Source organism: Garra rufa, chromosome 16, assembly GCF_049309525.1.
Source record: "Garra rufa chromosome 16, GarRuf1.0, whole genome shotgun sequence".
In the NCBI taxonomy this organism is placed as follows: domain Eukaryota; kingdom Metazoa; phylum Chordata; class Actinopteri; order Cypriniformes; family Cyprinidae; genus Garra; species Garra rufa.
This window is the reverse complement of record NC_133376.1, coordinates 5,239,800-5,265,659: the sequence shown is the minus strand read 5'-3', so window position 1 is coordinate 5,265,659 and position 25,860 is coordinate 5,239,800. Positions and strand designations below refer to the sequence as shown.

The 25,860-nt window shown below is 38.5% G+C and overlaps 1 protein-coding gene across 2 annotated transcripts; it reads left to right on the top strand.

Moving 5' to 3' along the window:
- The first annotated feature begins 966 nt into the window (after positions 1 to 966).
- On the top strand, positions 967 to 24,587 carry immt (inner membrane protein, mitochondrial (mitofilin)). Of its 2 annotated transcripts, XM_073820298.1 has the most exons (14): positions 967 to 1,140; positions 2,187 to 2,260; positions 2,477 to 2,669; positions 2,781 to 2,934; positions 7,814 to 7,918; positions 9,703 to 9,810; positions 9,980 to 10,113; positions 12,396 to 12,499; positions 14,045 to 14,180; positions 16,298 to 16,427; positions 18,963 to 19,186; positions 21,616 to 21,747; positions 23,307 to 23,436; positions 23,524 to 24,587. In XM_073820298.1, the coding sequence occupies exons 1-14, from the start codon at positions 1,099 to 1,101 to the stop codon at positions 24,129 to 24,131; spliced, it is 2,274 nt and encodes a 757-aa protein (XP_073676399.1). In that variant the 5' UTR covers positions 967 to 1,098; the 3' UTR covers positions 24,132 to 24,587. The 2 variants fall into 2 exon arrangements, with proteins under 2 accessions (XP_073676399.1, XP_073676400.1); XM_073820299.1 differs by lacking the exon at positions 7,814 to 7,918.
- The last annotated feature ends 1,273 nt before the right edge of the window (positions 24,588 to 25,860 follow it).

The following is a 25,860-nucleotide window of genomic DNA, read 5'->3' as shown; positions in this document are numbered from 1 at the left end:
GCTAACCAAGACTTTGTTATTATTGCTCTTTTGTTGGTTTTGATTGCTTCTGCTGTCCTCATTTGTGACCCTGAACCACAAAACCAGTCATATAGGTACATTTTTTAAAATTGAGATTTATACATCATCTGAAAGATGATAATTTTGCTTTCTATTGATGTATGGTTTGCTAATACAGGACAATATTTGGCTGAGATACAACTATTTGAAAATCTGGAATCTGAGGGTGCAAACAAATCTAAATATTGAGAAAATCCTTTAATGTTGTCCAAATGAAGTACAAATATACTAGTCAACATTTGAAGTGGATCAAAACCTTTCAACAAAGTTGTCCTAAAACCAAAACAATTCCCGTTCTTGTCTTAGGACAACTTTGATTAACTTTTTTGATCCACTTCAAATGTTGACTAATGTATATCTGCGCTACTTACGACTGTTTTTGTGGTCCAGGGTCACATTTGTAAGTCGCTTTGAATAAAAGCGTATGCTAAATGACTAAATGTATAAATGTTATTGAGGTGCTATTACTTTTCATATTATTTCCAAATTACAGTAATGAGAATGTGGCTATAGTATTTTGCATAATTATATTTTGCATGATTTTGGGAAATGTGCTTAAAAAATAATGCCGTAATGCGAAAAATTATTTTATTTATGCAAAATATATTTTGCTTTTGATTTTCGGGGGGTAACAATTGCCTTAAAATGTACTATTATCATCAAAATCAAAATAAATATGAACGAAAAAAATAAATAACGAATAGAATTTTCATCCATGCTTTCTATAGTTTATGCAACAACAACAAAAAAGTATAAATAGAAGAATAAGCGTAATTGCATACGAGTGCACAAGTATTAAAACAATGAAATAATTTAAAACTGCATATTTATCATCTATGAACCTCTGACGTATGTATCACGTTGGGTGTGCCTACCGCGCGTGCGTTGCTCTGTCACTACGTGCACCAGTGCTGGAGCTAATCTACAGTGTGCTGGGGCGAAATTGCTGTCGAGGTTGATGACTTTTAGAATGTTTTGCTGAAGCCAGTGGCATATTTGTAATCTTAAATCCAACACCCATAATCAGAAGAGGCAAGCATGCTGCGCGTCTGTTGGAAAGGGGCACATGCAGCAGCGCGGGTAAGTTTTATTCTGCTAGAGCGGTCATTCAGTGACCCACAGCGAGGCCCGGTGTTTCTAATGCGTATCGTTTAATTACGAATTATAATAAGCTCTGTTGTGTTTGTTTAATTGACCGGTGATTATGTTAAATTAAACGTCTAAATGACTTGATAGTTTCATTAGTTGAGATTTGTTATTTGCAGTTTAACTGCTACACCAGGATAGAACGCTGTTGTACGTCAACGACGTAACGTGGGGTCGAAAGAGGCGTTTACAATGTGATAGGCAGGTTCCTCCAACCAATGAAATCCCACATTTAAGAGAGCGACGCTTCCCTCCACCAATCAAAATCTAGAATGTACACATGCGTACATATGGGCGGGCTGTGTAAGATTCATATTTTCTGTCACCCGGATAACCAAGCTAGCTAACAGCTGTCTGAAAATCTTTCATTTTACATCTATTAACCTTTATTTATATTTAACTGTATTTTTTAAATGTTGTTCACGTGGAACACTTTTATCAAAGTGCTACACTTTAAACACACGGTGAACTGTTTATTGGTTTTGTCCAATGGAAGGACGTGACCTTGCCAGAGAAAAGTTAAAAAAGTTTCCTTTCACAAACGGTGCCGTCATGTTTACTCTGGTGTTTTTATGTTAATTAGCCTAATGAATTATCGATCTTATGTATAACAGCAACAACTTTAAACCGTCTTATTATAGGCACTGAAGAAAAATAATGTTTAGTGATAGCCGTTCATTCATTCATTGTTGTTTATTGTTTACTAAATACTTAATTCACAATAATAATTTCATGTTTAGAGAATTCACCAATATATTTTTTTAAATGAACAAAAAAGACCAACAATGGAAACCTGTTTTCATTGAACAGTATTTACATCTGAAATGAATGGCTGTTTGTTATTATTAGTATTATTAGTATAAGCAGTGGTTGTGTTCAGAGTAAAATGAAGCTATTATTTTTAATATCGTACCTTATGATGTAATATATTTTAATGTAGTGCACGTGTGCTGATGATTTGTTTGTTTGTTTCTCTGTAGCAATGTGTGTGTGGTAAAGTAAAGGCCCATCCGTTGCAGCACTGCCGCAGATACACCACGGCTGGAGACTCTGGGTACGACTTTAAACTGTGAATTTAACCTCAAACACACAAGCTTGCAATTATATTGCTGACGTATTTATTTCAAAACGCTGAGTGTTTTTGTATTATCTTATTTAATCACATAATGCATTAGACATCTTTGAAATGAATGTTAGGTTTACTTTGGTCTGGTGTGTGAGAAGAACGTCAGAGTCGACTGCATATTAATTTAGATCTTTTGTACTGCAGATCTTCTGCTGGCAAAATAGTGGCTGCTAGTCTTTTAACAGTCGGAGGTGGTCTTGGTGGCACGATCCTTTATGCCAAATGGGACCCGAAGTTTCGGGCAAATATAGAGAAGAGCGTTCCATACTCAGATCAAGTGTTTGGGATGGCGCTTGGGCCGCCCCCTCCTCCACTCATCCCTTTACAGAAGAAACCAGTAAGAGCTACAATCACTTTCACTTTTACTTTGTCTGCCTTTCATTCTTAGACCAGATTCATTTGTGCAGCTGTCTGTGCTTCTGTTATACTGTGACTTGTCTTTTACTAGACAAAGGTCGAACCCCTGCAAATCTCCTCATTGTCAGAAGCATCTAAGGAGTCCAAGCAGCCCAAAGCTAAAGCCAAGAAGACCGATCCAGCACCTGTGGAAGCTCCACCTGCTGTAGAGGAAGCACCGGCACCAACCCCTCAGACTCTCGAGGGTGAGTGAGAATCATAAACGCTTTCACATTTAGACACTAGTAGGTTTCATATATGCAGCAGCTACATTTCAGAGTTGCACAGGTCAAAATGAGTTAAATTATTAGGGTATTAAGTAAAGATCATGTTCCATAAAGATATTTTGTAATTTCTTTTGTCATAAATATATCAAAAGTTAGTTTTTGGTTAGTAGTATGCATTGCTAAAAACTTCATTTGGACAGTTGTAACGGCGATTTTCTCAACATTTAGATTTTTTTGCACCCTCAGATTCTCAAATAGTTGTATCTCGGCCAAATGTCTTAACAAACCATACATCAATGGAAACCTTATCTATTCAACTTTCAGATGATGTATAAATCTCAATTTAAAAACAAAAAAGACCTTTATGATTGGTTTTGTGGTCCAAGGTCACATATGTGATTGGTGACAGAGCCATTTAATCAAGAAATTATCACCTTTCCAAGAACACAGGTGATCCTAACCTTCTCTGGATCCCATTGTGTTATTTAGTACTTAGTTTCAGTTGGCTGATCTTTGTGGAAGCAGGCCACTGTAAGGCCTACTCAGACCATAATAAAATAAAATGCACTCAGAAACTTTATAAAGCTCATTTGACTCGTGTTAATGTGTATATATATCTAGTATTTTAATAAATTGTGGCATAATGCCAATAATTGAGGTTAACTATTAGCAGTAATAGTTCAGATGTTATAGTAGATAGAATAAAATATGTTAAACTCATGTGATTTTTAGATTTCTTGTTTTTGTTCCTTTTGTTTGTTGTTGTTGTTATTATTGTTTTATGTAGTTATCCTGGAGACTTGATTATCAGCTACATTCTCAGCTTTCTACCTGTCCGGATGCCTATCCTAATACATTGGTTAAATAAAAATGTTGTTTAGTGGTTCAGTGATACAGGTTTTTCATAGAATAATACCAGCGTGTGCATATTAATACTTATTAATACATATTAATTAGTCATTGACATGTCTTTCATAAGATTTTCAGAACCAACACATCTCTTAAGCATCCAGCTGGACGTGATTATCAGCCTTCTGATTATTTAAAAATGATTGGTTAACTATCTGTCCCATATATTTGTCGGTCATTAAGTCTTAGTCATTTAAATATTTGCTCTTGGTGTGAATAGGTCTTTGTCCTAATATTACAGTCATTGAAACCAAAGAAAAACAGGAGCTACTTGCTAAATCACATACTGTAGGTACAATAATTAAAGAGGAATCAACTACATAATAGTTAATAAATATATATATGTATGTAGTTTGAATGTGTGTAATATGAATGAAATCTGGTCTTACTTCAGTACATCTGCCTTGTTGTCATTGTCATATGATTTACCAACATCAGTTGTGTTGATTCGCTGCCATTCACAACTCTTCTCCTGTGGCCTGATGGTAGTTAATTGGATGCATACCTCAAAATCTTACTGAAGGTAGTTGATCATCTGGATGGTATTCACTTACTGTTAATTCGTATACCAGCTGATTTATTTTTTCCCTTACTATATAGTGGGGAAATATGAATTCGGACCCATCAGCTCAATGTCTAATCATACAGTATCTCACAAAAGTGAGTACACCCCTCACATTTCAGCAACCATTTTAGTATTTCCTCTCAAGGGACAATACTATAGAAATGAAACTTGGATATATTTTAGAGTAGTCAATGTGCAGCTTGTATAGCAGTATAGATTTACTGTCCTCTGAAAATTACTCAACATACAGCCATTATTGTCAAAATAGTGAGTACACCATAAGTGATAACATCAGTATGTTGTTTAACCATGCAAAGCCACATGTCCTATTCATCATGTTTATGTTTTTGTCTGCTTGACAGGACCATACAAACTTGTGTATCTTGTATTAGAGCAGTTAAAATTAGGTGCTTTAAGTACAATTCTCTCATACTGACCACTGGATGTTCAACATGGCATCTCATGACAAAGAACTCTCTGAGGATTAGAGAATTAGAAATGTTGCTCTCCACAAAGATGGCCAAGGCTATTAGAGGTTCAGTAACACCCTGAAACTGAGTTACATTACAGTGGTCAGGGTCATACAGAGGTTTTCCAAGATGGGTTCCATTCGGAACAGGCCTTGCAAGGGTCAATCAATGAAGTTGAGTACTCGTTCTGTGCGTCAGTTGCTGAACCTGGCTTAAAAAAACAGACGCATGAGTGCTGCCAGCATTGCTTTAAAGGTTGCAGAAGTAGAAGGTCAGCTTGTCAGTGCTCAGACCATACGCAGCACACTGCAACAAGTCGGTTTGCATAGACGTCGTCCCAGAAGGAAGCCTCATCTGAAACTGGCTCACAAGAAAGCCCACAAACAGTTTGCTGAAGACAACCTGTCTAAGAGCATGAATTACTGGAACCATGTCCTGTGGTCTGATGAGACTATAAGATAAACTTGTTTGGCTCAGATGGTGTTCAGCATGTGTGGCGATGCCCTGGTGAGGAGTACCAAGAAAATTGTGTCTTGCCTACAGTCAAGCATGGTGGTGGACAGGGATGGAAATAAGCACCCGCCACCAGCCAAATGCGGGTGAATTTGTGTTGTGGCGGGTAAACTCGCTTCACCCACCGGCCACCGTGGCAGGTAAATAAAAATAACATACTTCAACCGGACGGCGTGAGGCGGTAATGCACCTTAACGTTGGTTGCGAACTGCCCTTTAAAATACACGAAGACGGCGGACACTTTTAGCGGAGGCACACCTTCAAAAAAATGTGGCGATACATCACAGGCGTTAAGAAGAGGTCTGTTAAAATATCTTTACAATCTGCTTTTGAAGAAATATATTGTATTTCGTGCTACAGCGCACATTCTGTCAGATGCAATTCATGGCGCGTCTTTCTCAATATACTGTACAATGCGGCATTCATTCACATCAGATGATAACTCGGCGGCAGAGTTCCACTCACACAGGGGCGTAATTTCTAGGGGTGTAAATATTAATCGTTTCGAATCGATGCATCGATTATGCAGCCGACGATTCAATGCATCGATTCGTCCGCAAGTGTATCGATTAATGTGTTTATTTTGCCGCCTGTTTGTTCACTTGTCTATTTTTAGCATCCGTTCCGACCTTTCTTTTACTGTATATGGCTCCGCCGTAAGCGCACTACCTACTCCTAAACTGCGGGTGGCGCTAACCTCATTATTGTCTTCTACTTCACACGCGTTACTTTCGTTTCACAGTCTATCTATGTTGTTCATGTTCACACACCTCACGTTGTTTTCTGACTTTCAAGAGCGATGATTTTGAACTGATTTTGTGGAGCAGTATTCTATTTGCAGTTCATCTACTGCAAAGGATGTGTGACCATTACCTCTTAATAAGATGCAAATTGTATTTTCAAAATGTAACCAATTTTGTATGAAAGAAACTTTTTTTAAACCGCGAATAGGCTAATTGGCCATAGTAGACCTGCACTATAAGCATTAGACTTTTTTTTTTTTTTTTTCTTATTACAATTTATCTGATTGCACTTTGTAGATGCAGTAACTGTTATATTTGCTGTTCTATTTGCAGTGCATTGAGCACAACTGCTTTAGTGTAACATACACATTATGTGAATAGAATACTGTTTCTGTATTCTCAATAAAAGGCAAATTATTTACTATTTTTGTTGATTTATTTGAAACTTAATAGATATCATGTAAAAATATCTAGTATTGAATCGGATCGCATCGTATCACAGGGAATTCTGAAGTATCGGAAATAATCGAATCGTTTGCTTAAGAAATCGGTATTGTATCGAATCGTCTCGAAGGCTCCGATTTACACCCCTAGTAATTTCCACTGGGGACACGCTTTTCAAAATCCTGTTGGTGTCCACCCAAATGGTTTTGTTAAGCAATCTCTTGTATTTTAGAATGCATGCTCTACGCTGCCGAGAGTTTCGCGCTATAGTAAAAACGAAACCAAAAGTAAAACGTGCACGCGCATTCAAAAGCAACTTTAATACCCTGCGTTTAGAGAGCGACTCCCCAATGCGCGCAAATTAAGCTACATAAAATATCTAGGCTGTTATAGTATGTGGGCTATAAGTTGTGTAGTTTTGAAGATAGCTCTGTATCATGATAGAAAAATTCGGTGAAAATGTCAGTATTTTATTGAGACTTGAGATTAAATAAACTGCTCAAGTATAGTAGATCTTGTAGTATTAATTTTCACATGCAGCTACACATTGTCGGTTAATAACATAAAGTGGCTGGTAAAAACATTTAGTGGCCAGCCACACTGGCCGGTGGACAAAAAAGTTAATTTCCATCCCTGGTGGTGGAGCATCATGGTCTGGGGCTGCATGAGTGCTGCTGGTTCTGGGGAGCTGCAGTTCATTGAGGGAAACATGGATTCCATTATGTACTCTACATTCTGAAGCAGAACATGATGCCTTTCCTCCAGAAACTAGGCCGAACGGCAGTTTTCAACATGATAAAGATCCCAAACACACCATCAAGATGACAACTGTCTTGCTGAGGAAGCTGAAGGTTCACTTAGGGTGTACTCACTTTTGTTGGAAGCTATTTGTACAATAATGGCTGTATGTTGAGTTATTTTCAGAGAACAGTACATCTATACTGCTATACAAGCTGCACATTGACTACTCTAAAATATATCCAAGTTTCATTTCTATAGTATTGTCCCTTGAGAAGATATACTAAAATGGTTGCTGAAATGTGAGGAGTGTACTCACTTTTGTCACTACTGTATCTTGAACCTACATATGTAACTGATCAAAGGATCACAGGCAGTACTAGTTATTGTCATGTAAATTATGTCACTTTTGATCACTGATGCACCGCTGCTGATCTGTGATCTATATTTCTCATGAAGTCCTACTGTTGTTGCAGAGGCCTCAGCAGAGGCAGCTCATATTATTTCGGCTATCGGCGAGGTGCCGTCTGTGCCCGCGCCAGGTACAAGTGAAGAAAGCCCACCTGGCCACATGGCGGCAGGTCAGCACTGGACCATTCACAGTCTTTTCTTCTAACAACTGATCCAGAGCCTGTTTGTCTTCATAACATCAGTTGCTGTGCAGATGGCATCAGTGTCTCTTCCTCTCTGCATGTTCTCAAACTTCACACCTTTCCATCCTTCTGCATCATGTGACCCACTCTAATATGTTCTGTTCTGTGTGTTTGTTTGAGTTCTTTACTAACACTGTGTTGCTAATCATTCTTTCCCAATAACTAACAAATGCGTATTTGTAATGATCTGTGGCAAACATACTAGATTGCAATAAGATAAGAACCGATCATCTGAAAATGGACAAATATCTCAGTCTATGAGTTTGGCTTGTCAAATAGTGATTTAGATCACTGACCCCTGAGTTTGGCTTTTTTTTACTGATTCATTTGTTCACAGATGATGTTGTTTACATTGTGCATGCAGCCAACAAAAGCAGTGCACTACAAAAATGTATTTGCTGTCTTTAATTTTTTCACAACATCCTGGTTCATCCTGGTTCAGACGGCAAACTCTCAGCTTCAATAAAATATAGGGATGCACGAAATGAATTTTTTTTACCGATAGCCGATGATTAAGTCCTTCTTGTGGCCGATACCAATATCAATACGTTCATATTTTTATATGATAATTTTGTGCACCCAGGAGAATACAAAATCTGAGATAAACTAATGAAATGTATATTACTGTATATATCTGGGTCTAACAATCATAGCAAACATCAGTCCTGACTCTTCAAAAATGTTTTTATTTTTTGTGTAAGGCACCACAATTCTAAATAAATAAAATGCTTTGACATTTGTCAACCTGGAAAAAATGAAAAGTGCATCATGGAGTAACGTCAGATGTCCAAATGTCCGTTAAAGCTTCTTATTGATCATATTATGAATGTGTGCAACCAAATCGTACAAGGCGGGGAATAAAACATCAGAATCGAGATAAAAACATCAACTTTTCAGAATGCCGCAAGCCCAACGCAGGTCATATGACATGAACCAACCAATCAGCTTCACCCGTTCCCTTAATAACAATGAAAGCACTGCCAAGGTGGAGAAACAGCTTATCATAATCATTTTTAAATAAATTTAATAACAGAGCTACTGCAAGCGATTTTTAATGCTGAAAATCCATTTATCCTTTGCTGAAACTTCTGCGTCTTTATGGAGAGCGCAGGTCATGGTTGCTTAGCAACGGCAGACGCCACAGCAGAGCAGGCTACAGAGCGGTTTGGAACGAAAGAGAAAGTGGCGCGTCTAGCGTTTTCCACGCGTTTTTAGGCGCGACAAGTGAACGGCCCCTAAAACAGATTCACCGCGATGACGACCTCTGAAGTGAGATTTGTTGTGTTAAAACTTGACGGCTTTTTTACCTCCTCTCAGAATCTTTGCTAAACGTGTTGCAAATAGCAATAGCATCGTCCTCCTCTGCCACCGCAGAAAACTTCCAGACCGGCGAAGACGATGATGACGACAGATGATGACGTATTACACGCGACAAAGTCCGAGAGTCACTGCAGTTTACAGCTGCAGTCGCTTGCACTCGGAAAGCAGATGAATCTCAGATAAACCAGACTGATTGATTGATTTACCAGCGAGAGTACTTTATCGGATCGGATTTCATTTATTTATCGGAGCAATAAAAATGACGTCATTTTTACTCATATCGGTCGATAATTTATCTGTCCGATAAATATCGTGCATCCCTAATAAAATATAATGCTATTTCCCATGCCGCTGTAATAGCTCAGTGTATTATTTTTTGTTTGTGTGTGTAGGTGAAGAGCGTAAGGATCATCATGAGCCTGCGCTGAAAGAGAGGCCAGCAGAGGAAGTGTCGGCTCGACTGGCTCAGCAGGATAAAGCTGAACAGGATGCTTTAGCAGGTGGGTGACCACACAATCTGCACGTGAACCAGTCAATGTAGAACTACTCTACAGGTCTACAGGTTGCCTTATCCTAATTAGTCCGTTGCTCTTTTCCCCAACAAGTTCCCATCTCCTTTTTAGTGCCTAAAATGTATTTTTATATACTGTGAGTGTTTGTGTGTCTCAGCTCTGACTGCTGGACTGGAGGAAAGTCTGGGCAGCACTGCTAAGACCACCTTGCAGGCCATTGGAGCCCAAGAGGCTGCGCTGACAGCCATCGGTGCACATACAAACAAACTCAAAGAAGCCATGGACTCACAGGTGAACACATACACAATCATTTGAACACCCACTCAGCTGATGAGTTAAATCAGGTGTATTAGATTTGAGAGATATCCAAAATATGCATTGAAGTCACTGCCTCTCATAATTACTTATACATAATAAAGTTACACACTGTTGAACATATTTGAGTTACTTACAGTACTTAAAGGAACACTCCACTTTTTTTGGAAATAGGCTCATTCTCCAACTCCCCCCGAGTTAATAAGTTGAGTTTTACCATTTTGCAATCTATTCAGCCGTTCTCCTGTTCTGGCGATATCACTTTTAGTATAGCTTAGCATAAATCATTGAATCCTATTAGACCAGTAGCATCGCGTTCAAAAATGACCAACGAGTTTCGATATTTGTCCTATTTAAAACTTGACTCTTCTGTAGTTATATCGTGTACTAAGACCGGTGGAAATGCAAAGCTGCGTGTTTCTAGGCTGATAAGATTAGGAACTACACTTCCATTCCGGCGTAATAGTCAAGGAAGTTTGCTGCCGTAATATGGCTGAAGCAGGAGCAGTAATACCACGCAGCACGTGCAAATGCTAAACTAGCTGGGAACTCATTTCTGATAATACTCCGCCTGCTTCAGCCATATTACGGCAGCAAACTTCCTTGACTATTACGCCGGAATGGAAGTGTAGTTCCTAATCTTATCAGCCTAGAAACTCGCAGCTTTGCATTTCCACCGGTCTTAGTACACGATATAACTACAGAAGAGTCAAGTTTTAAATACAACAAATATGGAAACTCGTTGGTCATTTTTGAACGCGATGCTATTGGTCTAATAGGATTCAATGATCTATGCTAAGCTATGCTAAAAGTGATATCGCCAGAACAGGAGAACGGCTGAATGGATTTCAAAACAGTAAAAATCAACATATTAACTCGGGGGGAGTTGGAGAATGAGCCTATTTCCAAAAAAAGTGGAGTGTTCCTTTAACACTATAGGGCTGTTACCAATTAGATGACATAATTATCAACAAAATCCATTTTACCATGTATCAAATCAGTTTATACAGGAATTGCACAGTGTTGGGGAAAGTTACTTTTAAAAATAAAGCATTACAATATTGAGTTACTCCCTAAAAAAGTAACTAATTACATTACTTAGTTACTTTTTATGAAAAGTAATGTGTTATGTTACTTTTGCGTTGCTTTTTTAATCTGGGCAGGGCTTGCTTATTTGTTTTTAATATAAAAATATTTAATATTCTATTTTTGGCTTTTTTACACCAAAAGCCTCAGGCTTAGAGAAAAGTAAATTCACGTCTGTACAGTAGACCACAGAAGAAAAAATGTCAACTCTTCAGCAATTAAAAAAAAGGAAAACAAATGTTAGATTATCTTGAGTAATTTTTGCTTATTAGTATGGATGATTTGGATCATCGGAGATCGGCAGCAAAGACATTGGTTAATACATAGGCTTAAATACATAAAGGATATTTGAATAATTTAACATATTTAATTATTGCTGGTTTGCATTGAATTTCAAAATATCTTTTTTTTTTTAGTGATATAGATTAATTAATGCATGTTCACATTTATTCTAGAACTAAAGTAATGTCTTACTCACGATTTCTCTCAACATGGGGACAGGAGAGCTTTTAATCAATAAATGGGGGAAAAAAGTAACTGGCCATATTTGAAAAAGTAACTCCGATATTTTCTTGTCAATTAAAAAGTAATGCGTTACTTTACTAGTTACTTGGAAAAAGTAATATTATTACGTTACTTGTAATGCGTTACCCCCAACACTAGTAAGAAAACTATATAAAATGAATTTCGGATTTACAATCGGGCTGATATTCAGGAAAATAGCACTCTTGTTTATGTGATGTTGCTTACCTATATTATGTTCTAAACATAAAAAAGAACTTCTAAAGGAGCAATTTATATCTTGATTGAGGAATTGAGGCACTTTTATTAATTTGACTGGCATTTCCGACCTTGGACGATGATATTTTACATCAGCGCAAGACTAGCTTGCTTGTTAAGTTTAATGGAGAGCTATTGCCTAAATTAGGCAGGGTGTATTAAGATGTTTTAATAATGGATTAATTTCACAGCATTGACAAACAGTGCCAAAGTTTAGGGCAGGCACACCTGTTGCTTAGCCATCACCAATGATCACTGGTCAGGAAGGTGTGGATGAAAGAAGTGCAAGTGCTCGAGCACCACTGTGCACTGTGTGAACATTATATAGAGATCACAGCTTTTAGTGTGCTGATTTTCTGCTGCTTGTGACATTGTCTTGTGTTTGTTTTCAGACTCCTCCGGATGAGAAGTCCACTCAGTGGAAAGAACTGAATGAGGCTCTGAGTGACAGGACCAGAGCCATGAAAGAGGCTGAGGAAGCCCTGTTCAAAGCCAAGTGAGACCTGCTTCTAACAGACCTTAAATTACAGTCCATTAGACAAGATTGGGGCCTGTAAGATTGAAAGAAGTCTCTTATGCTCACCAATGCTGCATTTGTCTGATCAAAACACAGTATAAATAGTGATATATTGTGATAGCCTCCTGAGACCCAGCTATGGAGTTTTTGCCTCTGTAGTTGACATTATATTTTAGTGAATTGCTATGAGAACTCACATGTCAGAGTTTTAAGCCTGGATGTCCTGAGAAGAGCACATTGAGGGCTTTTTAAAGATACCAAATGTTTGGATGTTTGACCATGACCTCACCCTCTCCTTGGTCTTTAAAGATGGCTAAAATGTATTTAGTGAAAAATTGCACATCCTTATGGAAATATGTGATATTTTGTAATTGTCATTTAAATCTGAATATTTTCAAATTGTTTATCATGAAGCAACATCTCAGGAAAATGTTATGGTTTTCAAATCCAAATATGACTTCCTGCTATGAAACAGGACATCATTTCATACATGTCCACTGTAGAGGACACCAGGACTAAAATCAGGGAGACATAACAATTGAATAGGAAAATGAAATTCCTATGAAATATTAGATATTATTATGAAAACCTGGCCAATTATTACTCAACATCCTGTCCCAACAGCAACACATTAATATGCAAATTATAGATACACTGTGTTTAATGGGAAAACCCGTTTATGAACATTTTTACACACATACTGCATGAAACTAAATGGTATATCCAATCATTTTTGTTGTTGTTTTTATAACATAGTTGAGAATCACCATTAAACAAAGTTTGGTATAAAAAAATCCTGAAACCTAAAAATTGATTGTATCTTAAATTGATAAAAAAATCCAATTGTTTTGCCTTTTTGATGTCTATTCATGCCATTTTCTTTTTTAGAAAAACTGAGTCCTAGTGTCCTCTACAGAGAACGTAGAATAAAATATGAATAAAATATCATTTTTCAAATGAAATTGCTAATTTTCCATTTTTTTCTAATGATCTAAACAATGTAATGGCATAAAAAAATACTAAATTCACAAATCTTTTTTTCTGGGTCTCAGTCGGATAGAGCGATACGATTTCAAATAACCGTTTTCTATTAAAAAAAATATTTTTGCTGAATTTTCAATATTTTCACCATTACTTCAGTCACATGATCTTCCAGAAGTGATTTTAATATTCTGAATTGGTGCATAAGAAACATTTCTTATTGTTATTAGTTTTGAATTTTTTTTCATGATTCCTTGATAAACAGAAGGTTCAAATTAAGAGCCTTTTTTTTTTTTTTTTTTTTTTTTTTTTTAGAAAACATTATGAATGTCTTTACTGTCACTTTTGATCAATTTAATGCATGCTTGGTTAAAGTATGAATTAAATTTTTTTTTACAAAAATCTTACTGACCCCTAACTATGTTTTTTTCCTATATGTTTTCCAGTCCTTAACTGTCCATTTCTACCGATGAATAGAATGTACTGTCATAACACTTTGCCCTGCATAGAGGTGCTTAATTGTAACGTTTTGTGTAAATTTAGAGGAGAGCTAGAAAAATTGCGTGGAGTGATCAACAGTGCAAAACAGTCCAAGATTGGTGCAGCAAGACCCCAAATCCTGGCCGCTGAGGAGAACTTACACAGCATGATTGTGGATCTGGACAAAGTCGTAACCAAGGTAAGTATCTTAAAGGAACACTCCACTTTTTTTGGAAATAGGCTCATTCTCCAACTCCCCCCGAGTTAATAAGTTGATTTTTACTGTTTTGAAATTCATTCAGCTGTTCTCCTGTTCTGGCGATATCACTTTTAGCATAGCTTAGCATAAATCATTGAATCCTATTAGACCAGTAGCATCACGTTCAAAAATGACCAACGAGTTTCCATATTTGTCCTATTTAAAACTTGACTCTTCTGTAGTTATATCGCGTACTAAGACCAGCGGAAATGTAAAGATGCGGTTTTCTAGGCCGATAAGATTAGGAACTACACTCCCATTCCGGCGTAATAGTCAAGTAAGTTTGCTGCCGTAACATGGCCGAAGCAGGCGCAGTAATACCACACAACACATGTGCAAATGTTTACTTCCGTCAACATATCCAACGTGCATGCACAGCACAGACACCGTTACTCGCCATGGAGACATTTGTGAGAGACGATTTAGAAGATATTTACTTTGGTGCAGATCCTGAACCGTATCAATTTGAACCAGAATTCACTGAAGCTAAGGTTTTGGTACGCGAAAGACAAAGTGTGTCTGAACTGCCTGGGACAGAAGGGATGAGGAGAGCAGATTCGCGCTGGTGGGGCTTGCCAACCCATGCCAACTGAAAGTGAGTGCCTGTGTTGTCGCGAGTGGGACCAGGTATTGCCATCGATGGCAAGGGTCGATCTACCTGATGAGGAAGTGGCATGTCGCAGCAACATCCGAGGACTTGGATGCAATGCTGCATCCTGCAGTAGTAGATTTTTTTTTCCCGGTTTGACAAAATAAACTAGAAAAAACGTCACACGCCGAGTGGACCTAATGGCCAGCTATCGCAAGAGTAAGTTATTCCTGCAAACACTACATTATATAATATAAAGATTTTAAATGCATACTGTCAGTTTGCATTTTCAGGCTTACATTCATGATGTACACTTTTACTCAAAACTGACTTTAAAACACAACCGACTGTTCGCAATAACTTTCTTTTGCAATCACACATGGAATTTGGTCATAGCAAATACTAAGCCAACTGTTCGCCCAAACCTAGTCGTCAGGGGTTGCATTTCACAGGTAACGTTAGCAATTAATCATGTTTCACTTACAGCCGTGGGCGATGCTCCTTGTTGTCCTGTCTGTAACGTTAGTTTGAAGATTGTTGGGATCGCAGTGTCCTTTAGACGCAGTGCTGTAGTACCGGTAAAACTATCCAAATAGTCATCTGGTTCAAAATCCTCGGAGCAAACACGCCATTTCTTGATCGTTTCTAACGGTGTTTTGAGATCCATGTTCAGAGCAGCCAGCCATTGATTCATTAGTCGGAATTGCTTTTTTTTTCGTGGGAATTCTATGAAAGATGGTAGTAGATTACGTCTTCGATTTACTATCACAGCCCCTTACAATGCACATAACCATAGCTAATCACACACAGGTAAATCCAGCCACTGACAATTTACCAGCTGCAACTCTGACAGCTGCAACAACCGGAATTACACAAATTTAGCACCGGTCACATTGGAAGTTACCTAGCTGGGATCTAATTTCAGGCGCTGTGTGATATTAATGCGCCTGCTTCGGCCATGTTACGGCAGCAAACTTCCTTGACTATTACGCCGGAATGGGAGTGTAGTTCCTAATCTTATCAGCCTAGAAAACCGCAGCTTTACATTTCCGCTGATCTTAGTACACGATATAACTACAGAAGAGTCAAGTTTTAAATAGGACAAATATCGAAACTCGTTGGTCATTTTTGAACGCGATGCTACTGGTCTAATAGGATTCAATGATTTATGCTAAGCTATGCTAAAAGTGATATCGCCAGAACAAGAGAACGGCTTAATGAATTTCAAAACGGTAAAAATCAACTTATTAACTCGGGGGGAGTTGGAGAATGAGCCTATTTCCAAAAAAAGTGGAGTGTTCCTTTAACCTGACTATGTTAATGTGCTTTGGTGGAACGTAGTGCATATAAATGAGAATCGAGCCTGTAATCTATTTAGCTTTATACTCCCAGAGACTCTGGTGACATATCAGCGTGTCCCATCTGCAGTCTGTAACTCACACCTAGGTATTGTCTGTCTCTTCTGCAGGTGCAGACGGCACAGACAGAGGCGAAGATCGTGTCTCAATACAGTGAGCTGGTGAATGAAGCCAAGGCTCAGTTCCAGCAGGAGCTGGCCAACATCACGCCTGAGATCCAGGCCAGCTGGAAGGGACTCTGTAAGATCTCACACACTCATGTCACTCTTCAGACCGCATGTTTAGCATTTGTCAGATTTAACCAGTTTAAATTATATTTTTTTAGTTAATGCATGCAAATAATTAAATATGTGTAACAATGTTCATTTTTTAACACTGTTTATACATTTAAACACAGAGCTGATGCTTTTCAGTAAATGGAGACAAAATTGTATTTATAAATTACAAACTGTTTGGAGGGGAAGGCTAACAAAAGTCATTTGCGTTCTTCGTAGGATAAAATTTAATTCTATAGTGAAATGGCATCATTCGTAAACAAACCACATAAATTGCACTTTTTTCTTACCTAGAAAAAGTGTGTTAAATATGTGTTAATTACAAACAAAACTAATGAAAGTAATTGTGATAAAGAATTTTCAGCAGTTTGACCTCTAATTTTAGGTTTATTTCAGTATAGCACAATACAACTAGAAGGCCATTAATTCTTCAGAGTTAATGTGTTTTTCAACTTTGTTTGCCCTTAGATTTGCATTTCCGCTTGCTTTTGTTTAACTACATCAAACCATGTGCTTTATTTAATCAAAGCAGTTAGTGGCCTCGAAGAAGTTTTTGAACACCTAAACAGGGCTCGAAATGAACTTTTTTACTTGGTAGCACTGGTGCTCCCAACTTCAAAAAGTTAGGAGCACCAAAAAATTTTTAAGAGCACCCAATGAATATTAAGGAGCATCACAACTGCCAACTGAGCAGAACAGCCAGCACTTGTCCCGGCATTTCTGTAGTAATGCACCGGTCTTGATTCTTCATGGCAGATTCTGATTGCTGATGTTTTACAAGCAAATGGGCTGATTCTGAAAGCCTTTTTATGTTATGTCTTTATGTTATGCCTTAAGCAAGGGACAAGAATGAATGGAAATATGAGTACATGAACAAGATGTTTATTTTCTCTATTATGGGTACAGCCATTTAAATTAGAGGCAACCACTGGATTTTAAATAATATACACTATAAATAACAAAACAATAAATGACACAGTTCTTTCTTAGTCCTATTAAGTGCAAATAATAAATGCAGCCATAATCAAAGTAGGCTAGTCTCTCAAAATTCAAAATGCAAATAGAGCCTGAAATTTTCAAGCTTGATACAGAGCTATACTGCCCTCCAAAGGCAAAGCGCAGTAACTACACATTTGGTCAAAATTGAGTTAAGGCTTAAAATGGACATTGTGACAACTGTTTTGTCTCGTGGCAAAGTCTTCTGGTTTAATTTTGTCCTGTTTCGGAGAAATGACAGTGTTGTTTCAGAGAAACGAGAGTGTTTGACTAGCTGTCAAAAACTTTAAAGGCATTTTTCTCAGTTTCAGTGTTCGCGTAGTTACTGCACTTTGCCTTTGGAGGGCAGTATAGACCAGTGGTTCCCAATTCCAGTCCTGGGGACCCCCTGCTCTGCACATTTTGCATGTCTCCCTTTTTTAGCACACCTGACAGAGATCATCAGCTTGTTAAGGGAGAGAGCCATGAACTGAACTAATGATCTGATGATCTCAATCAGGTGTGTTAAAAAAGGGAGACATGCAAAATGTGCAGAGCAGGAGGTCCCCAGGACTGGAATTGGGAACCACTGGTATAGACAACTGCACAACCTATTATAGACTATATACTAATAACAGCCTAGATATGTTATGTAGCCTAATTTGCGCGCATTGGGGAGTCGCTCTCTAAACATGCGGTATTAAAATTGCTTGTTAAAATTAAAATTGAATGTGCATGGCGTTTTACTTTTGGTTTCAATTCTAACGATAGCGCGAAACTCCTGGCGATGCTGAGTGTGCATTCTACAATACATTAAGAATGTAAAGATGAAGTTTAATTGGTTATGTAATGTTGGAGATAATGGCGAACCAGTCATTGAATTGGCTCACAACAGTCTGTGCAGTAGTTAGGCTAGTGAAAGTTTTGTAAGTTTTTGTAAGTCACACCACAACAATTTCTCGCACTCTCACAAATGCTCCCAAATATAATTTGAGGTCGCGCAGATTAAATTTTGGGAGCATATGCGACCAAAATGGTTGCAGTTTCGAGCCCTGCCTAAAGTAATTTGATTTAAAAAAAAAAAAGTCCCATTTAAAATACCTTTGTATTAGACAATGAAAAGTTAAAGCAAGTGAATTTCATTTTAATAAAAGATGGTGTACTTCAAGCAAAAGATTTCACACAAATAAGTTTGTTAGATTTAAAAGAATACCAGCATGTGAAGTTAAAAATTCATCTCACTTTCCACTTCATTTTGTTAGGCTCCATCTGTCTGTTTTTGAATGCAAGAACACCATAGAAGCATTTCTGATCAGAGTCCGCAAGCAGCCTAATGATATAGGTCTTCCTCAAGACCAAATGATTCAGGCAGCCCACCTGATTTTAAATCATTTTTTAAAATCTATCTTGTCATGTTACAGTTTCCACATTTTAAAATAATAAACTGCTGGAATGATTCCATGCATCACAGTGATGTCTCTTACCCGTCATTCTTCCTGTAATGCTGCTCTGTGGTCTTTCTCAGCGGGAAAGCTGAGTGCAGATGATCTGAACTCTCTGATTGCTCACGCCCACCGGCGCATCGACCAGCTGAACCGTGAGCTGGCAGAGCAGCGGGTGAGAGAGCAGATCCACATTGAGGCTGCTCTGGAGCAACAGAAGCTGGAGGATCAGAAAGCGCTGGAGAGAGCTGTGACTTCTGCCTTGGAGCACAGACGAGAGGACATGAGACTTGATCAGGAGAAGAAGGTGTGTGATTCAGCACTGCTGTACTGTCACCCTATTAAATCTTACATGTTTTAGACCATGAATATGTATTTTTAAGAATCGGAAACTTAAGACTGACTTTGTGATAGTATTTTATAGCAGTTTATGGTCTTCTGGGTGTTCTAGGCTGTTGCTAGAACATTTTAGATAGATTGACAGATTACATGTTTTGGGATCTTTTGAAAATTCATTCAATGTAGATATACAGTATCTCACAAAAGTACACTCCTCACATTTCAGCAACCATTTTAGTATATCTTAAGGGACAATACTATAGAAATGAAACTTTATATTTTATAGTCAATGTGCAGCTTGTATAGCAGTATAGATTTATTGTCTCATCATACAGCTATTATTGTCAAAATAGCTGGCAACAAAAGTAAGTTTATTGCGTTAGCACCATTGTTATCTGGCACTGCTTTAATGATCCTGGGCATGAAATTGACCAGAGCTGCACAGGTTGCTGCTGGGATCCTCTTCCACTCTATAATGACATCATGGAGCTGCTGGACGTTAGACACATGGTGCTTCTTCACTTTACGCTTGACGATGCCCCACAGGTGCTTAAGGGTTCAGGTCTGGAGACATACTTGGCCAATCCATCACCTTCACCTTCAGCTTCAGCTTCCTTAGCAAGACAGTTGTCATCTGGTGGTGTGTTTGGGACCGTTATCATGTTGGAAAACTGCCATTCGGCCTAGTTTCTGGAAGGAAGGCGTCATGTTCTGCTTCAGATTGTACAGTACCTAATGGAATCCATGTTTCCCTCAATGAACTGCAGCTCCCCAGTACCAGCAGCACTCATGCAGCCCCAGACCATGATGCTACCACCACCATGCTTGACTGTAGACAAGACACAATTTTCTTGGTACTCCTCACCAGGGCATCGCCACACATGCTGGACACCATCTGAGCCAAACAAGTTTATCTTATAGTCTCATCAGACCACAGGACATGGTTCCAGTAATTCATGCTCTTGGACAGGTTGTCTTCAGTAAACTGTTTGTGGACTTTCTTATGAGCCAGCTTCAGATGAGGCTTCCTTCTGGGACGACTCCTATGCAAACGACTTGTTGCAGTGTGCTGCGTATGGTCTGAGCACTGACAAGCTGACCTTCTACTTCTGCAACCTTTAAAGCAATGCTGGCAGCACTCATGCATCTGTTTTTTGAAGCCAGGTTCAGCACCTGACGCACAGAACGAGTGTTCAACTTCGTTGATCGACCCTTGCAAGGCCTGTTCTGAATGGAACCCATCTTGGAAAACCTCTGTATGACCCTGACCACTGTAGTGTAACTCAGTTTCAGGGTGTTACTGAACCTCTAATAGTCTTGGCCATCTTTGTGGAGAGCAACAATTCTAACTCTCAAATCCTCAGAGAGTTCTTTGTCATGAGATGCCATGTTGAACATCCAGTGGTCAGTATGAGAGAATTGTACTTAAAGCACCTAATTTGAACTGCTCTAATACAAGATACACAAGTGTGTATGGTCCTGTCAAGCAGACAAAAACATAAGCATGATGAATAGGACATGTGGCTTTGCATGGTTGAACAACATATTGCTGTTATCACTTAGGGTGTACTCACTTTTGTTGCCAGCTATTTTGACAATAATGGCTGTATGTTGAGTTATTTTCAGAGGACAGTAAATCTATACTGCTATACAAGCTGCACATTGACTACTCTAAAATATATCCAAGTTTAATTTCTATAGTATTGTCCTTTGAGAAAATATACTAAAATTATTGCTGAAATGTGAGGGGTGTACTCACTTTTGTGACATACTGTATGTGTAAAGCTATAGGGGTTACAATTAGAATTTTTAGTCTAAGTACGGTTTAAATAGAACATCAGAATGATAGCTTTCTCAAGCCAACATAGTGTAATTTCCTAAATAATGTAAATAATTTGTGGTGCTGAGATGAGTAAAAATTTTGGCAGGGGAAGTATTTGATGTACACTGAGGTGTTTGGATATTGCGCTATGATGAGAGCTGTGTGTGTGTGTGTGTGTGTGTGTGTGTGTGTGTGTGTGTGTGTGTGTGTGTGTGTGTGTGTGTGTGTGTGTGTGTGTGTGTGTGTACCTGGTATTCATCACGTTGTGGGGACCAAATGTCCCCACAAGGATAGGAATACCAGTAGATTTTGACCTTGTGGGGACATTTCTCAGGTCCCCATGAGGAAACAGGCTTATAAATCATGCACAATGAGTTTTTTTGAGGAAGTAAAAGTGTGCACAATCTCCTGTGAGGGCTAGGTTTAGGTGTAGGGTAGGTGTAGGGCGATAGAAAGTACGGTTTGTACAGTGTGAAAACCATTACGCCTATGGAATGTCCCCATAAAACATGTAAACCCAACATGTGTGTGTGTGTGTGTGTGTGTGTGTGTGTGTGTGTGTGTGTGTGTGTCAGGTTCAGGAGGTGCGTGAGGTGATGGAGGCTGAAATGAGGACACAGCTGCGTCGTCAGGCTGCTGCACACACAGATCACCTGCGGGATGTGCTGAAGGTTCAGGAACAGGAGCTGCGTGAGGAGGCCCATGAGGTACAAACACTGCCTCTTTACATGGACTAACGACTGCATAAAAATTGTGATAGAATTTAAAGGGGTCCTATTATGCTTTTTCAATTTTTGAATTTTAGTTGGGACTTGATGAAGGGATTAAGCCATTTTGTGCTTTCAGTTTTAGTTCATTTGACAGATACTGTGTCATAGCATAATGTACCAAAACACAACTTTAAAGACGTGTTATGTTAGAATAAGAAGTTTAAATATATTTTAAAAACGACACTTTTTTTTTTTTTCATATCATCACGTGACCACAGTAATATCGAGACCGTTTTGCTATTGCGATATCATGATATTGAAAATATCATTACATCCCTAGTAGGGTTGCACAATACTACTTAAAAATATCTGTGGTGCCATTGCATTTTTTAAACGGTAGTATCGCCCATATGGTAGTACCGTAAGATGCGCGGCAGGAGCAGTTTAAAATGTTCATTTGAACATGCACGCCAGCAGAAGCATTTCAGGTTGATTGCCAAAATGTCTTTCTGTTGTGCTTTGTGTAGTACATGCTGTGTATATGTGTTATATGCTATTTAGTGTTTCCCGACGCTTCAGTTCAGTTTGAAATGAGAAGTTGCACATTGTTGTTCATGCTGCAGTTTATCAAAAGAGCGGGTCTGATGTTATTTAAAAAGTAGCAGCTCAAGAATCGCTTATTCAACATAATAATGTCTTACAAGAAAGTATTCTCGCAGTTTTATTCGTTTGTCCACTTTTAGAACAGGTGTAATAATTCGTTTCTGGAAACATCTTTGCCATCACGAATGCAATTCCATTCATTAACATAGCGGCTTTACACTTGGTTCTTATCAATCATTATATATATTTTTAACATTATAAATGAATACATTTTAATACACAAGCTGCTAACTTGGAAATGTCAAGATATGTGAGCAAAAATGCTCCTGATAGTTCAGCAATATGACACGAGCTGCTGTTTTTGTTTCGTTTCTGTGTTCGAATCCGAATCCACGTATGATTCACTAAGCCATTCATAAAAACTGTCACTCCTGAAAGTTTTGGCCGTTTTTAAAGAGTCATATTACATTGTTTTCCAACATATTTCTTTATTTAGAGTTTTGTATTTAAAAAATTAATCTCACAACATTATTTATGCAGTTATAATACAGTCTAAATGTATAAATGCCACATGCAGCTACTGTGCAGTGCTAAGATGAGTTTTGTTTACATGATTTCATGGATGACAATAGCCAGTTTATTCACATTAATGAAGTATTCAGAGAAAAATCTTGTCTGTTTTCATTTACATCTTTTTATTTATGAAATTTTGATTCATTTTGTAAAATAGAATTTTTAATTAACAGAATACTGCATGGTATTGTGATACTTCAGCTGGTATAGTATCGTAAGACATTTTTATGGTATCGTGACAACCCTAATCCCTAGTAAAGAATTAATTTGTAATTTAGTGCATCAGTATAACTCTATATTACTTAACTCTAGTGCTGTCTGTATGTACTAAAGCAGTCAAGATCGAAAAGATCTAAATGGATGAAACTCTGTCTTTGTAGATTCTGAACAGTAAGATGATGGAGCAAGAAACTCATTACCGCAGACTAACTCAAGAACAGCTGGACACCTTCACTTTGGACATGAACGCTGCTTACGCCCGCCTCAAGGGCATCGAAGAGGCCATAGACAGTACGTCTCAAATGACTTTAACTCTGCCAATAGTGCTACCGCGTTCAGTTTCAGTTTGACTTTTTACATTTTTCCCTTGTTTCTAAGGTCATGTGATTGCTGAGGAGGAGGCCCGTAAGGCTCACCAGTTGTGGCTTTCCATAGAGGCTCTGAACTTCACGCTCAAGTCTGCAGGTGCCGATTCCCCCACTGAGCCTCTAGAGGGCGCTGTGCGTGCCATTAAGGAGAACTGTGCAGAAAACGAATTCGCTCAGGCGTTGGCCTTCGCCATCCCCGAAGAGTCTCTCAACCGAGGAATCTACAGCGAAGCCTCCCTTCGCGCACGTTTCCACGACATCCGACGCCTCGCACGGCGCGTGGCGCTTATCGACGAGACCCGCAACAGCCTTTACCAGTACTTCCTGTCCTACCTGCAGTCCGTCCTTTTGTTTGAAAGGGAGCAAGTGGCGCCTCCTGCTAAACTAGCACCCGAAGATCTCGACACCTTCAAGCTGCTCGCCTACGCCACTTACAGCATCGAGCGCGGCGACCTGGAACTAGCCGCTAAGTTTGTCAACCAGCTTCGCGGCGAGTCGCAGCGCGTGGCGCAGGACTGGCTTAAAGAAGCCCGACTCACCTTAGAAACAAAGCAGGTGATCAGCCTGCTGTCGGCATATGCTAATGCCGTAGGGTTGGGCACCACACAGGCCCCTTAGCCACACCCACTCTGTTGAGATTATGTAAATTATGAGGAGTGTTACTTGCCCGCTGTTAACGGAACCTTCTGCTCCTCAGTTTAATTTATAAATAGGTTGCGTGCTAGCCAAAAATTTGTTTTTCTTATCTGTCCAAAGCACTTTTGCAGGAAGTCTTTGCCCTCAAAACAATTCTTAAGTGGCCTACCATTCAGAACAACCAGTAGCTCATATGCAGGAAACACTCAGCAGTGGCACTCCTCAGTGTATATGACGCACGTCTCACTGGTTAGGATTAAATGTGCATTTAGCAGGGCCTCGCCATCGGCAGTGTGATGCTAAACCTGTTCACTGTTTCAGAATTCACGTGTAATGCTTCAGTTATATTTACTGGTTGTTTATTAACCCAAAATGTTGAGGATAATCAGTCCTCGCATTCAGTACTGGAGATCAATAAACCATGGTTGTTGACAATAATGGCATTTAAGTTATTTACATGTTTGCATTGTTTTATAAAGGCTCAGATCTGGTTTAATAGGGGTTCAATTATATAAAAAACAATTTAAACAGTTTGAGCGGCACATTTTAGCACCAATTAGCCTTTTTTACAAAAATTCGGAAACTACGTCAGCGCAGAGTAAAGATAGTTCCGCTACAGGTCTGCGCCTATTATATTATTATACCCTTGTCTCAAATAATGCTTCTTACCTTTTCTGTTTCTGTTTTCCAAATTTTTGTTAAATAATCAACAAAGAAACAACATTTTACTTGTTTGTAATTTATGTGGCCACTCAAACCGCTGACTCGTAACAAAATAATACGCTCAACATAGCGCCAGCTGGTTTCTGTTCTCCATCTCCGGTATATTTGAACGTATTTTCTCAATTTACTCAGTCATTTCCCTCGAATCACTACATCACAATAAATTATGACAGCATTTATATTCAAATGCACATTTTTCCAAGAATAAATTAAACAATTCTGAGTTCGGTTGATGCATAAACTTAATACAGCAACGAAATGCCGATCCAATAGGAATAAAGCCTTTAATTGGAGTCATCTCTTGTTTAGTATTATATTATTTTATTATGTGTATCCCTGGACACATTGTACAATGTACATTTACAACGTCATGTTAATAACGCAAAGGAAAGCAAGTAGAAATACAATATTATTTTAATAATAATAATAATCAAGAAAAAATTTGATGTGAAGAGTCATAATGCACAGCCAGCACCAAATAGACAGAACGGCAAAACTCAAAAATGTACTGAATTATAAATGCCAACATTCAGAATTAAATAAACAGTATTTGTGATGACCCGAAGCTGACACAAATTGTTTGAAGAAATGTTTGCTCTAGGTAGAGTAAAACACCGGTATATATCATAGTATCATGTAACTATTTTGTAAAAATAGACTTTGATTCCCGAACTTGCTCATGTTAAGTATGGCCGCTGCTGTCACCGGAAAAACTTTACCCTGCATGTGCCAATCCGGAAGCCAGAAACACGGAAGTGTCAAAAAGGCTAATTGTGTCATGAATTGGGCACAGCGTAATGAAGAAGGAGCCACGCATGCTGTATTGATTCTGACAGCAAACCTGTAATTAGAGGTCGACCGATGTATCAGTTTTGCCGATTAATCGGCACAGATAGTTGATTGGCGTAACTACTGTATATCGGTTATTGGCAAAAATCCATGCCTGAAAAGGTCCTTACTAGGGATGCACCGAAATGAAAATTCTTGG

What these genes read in the sequence shown, in the direction of transcription:
- immt (XM_073820298.1), top strand. Translation starts at nt 1,099, where the DNA reads ATGCTGCGCGTCTGTTGGAAAGGGGCACATGCAGCAGCGCGG. An exon ending in ACCACGGCTGGAGACTCTGG is followed by an intron (nt 2,261 to 2,476) that starts GTACGACTTTAA and finishes TTTGTACTGCAG; the next exon opens with ATCTTCTGCTGGCAAAATAG. An exon ending in TGAACAGGATGCTTTAGCAG is followed by an intron (nt 9,811 to 9,979) that starts GTGGGTGACCAC and finishes TGTGTGTCTCAG; the next exon opens with CTCTGACTGCTGGACTGGAG.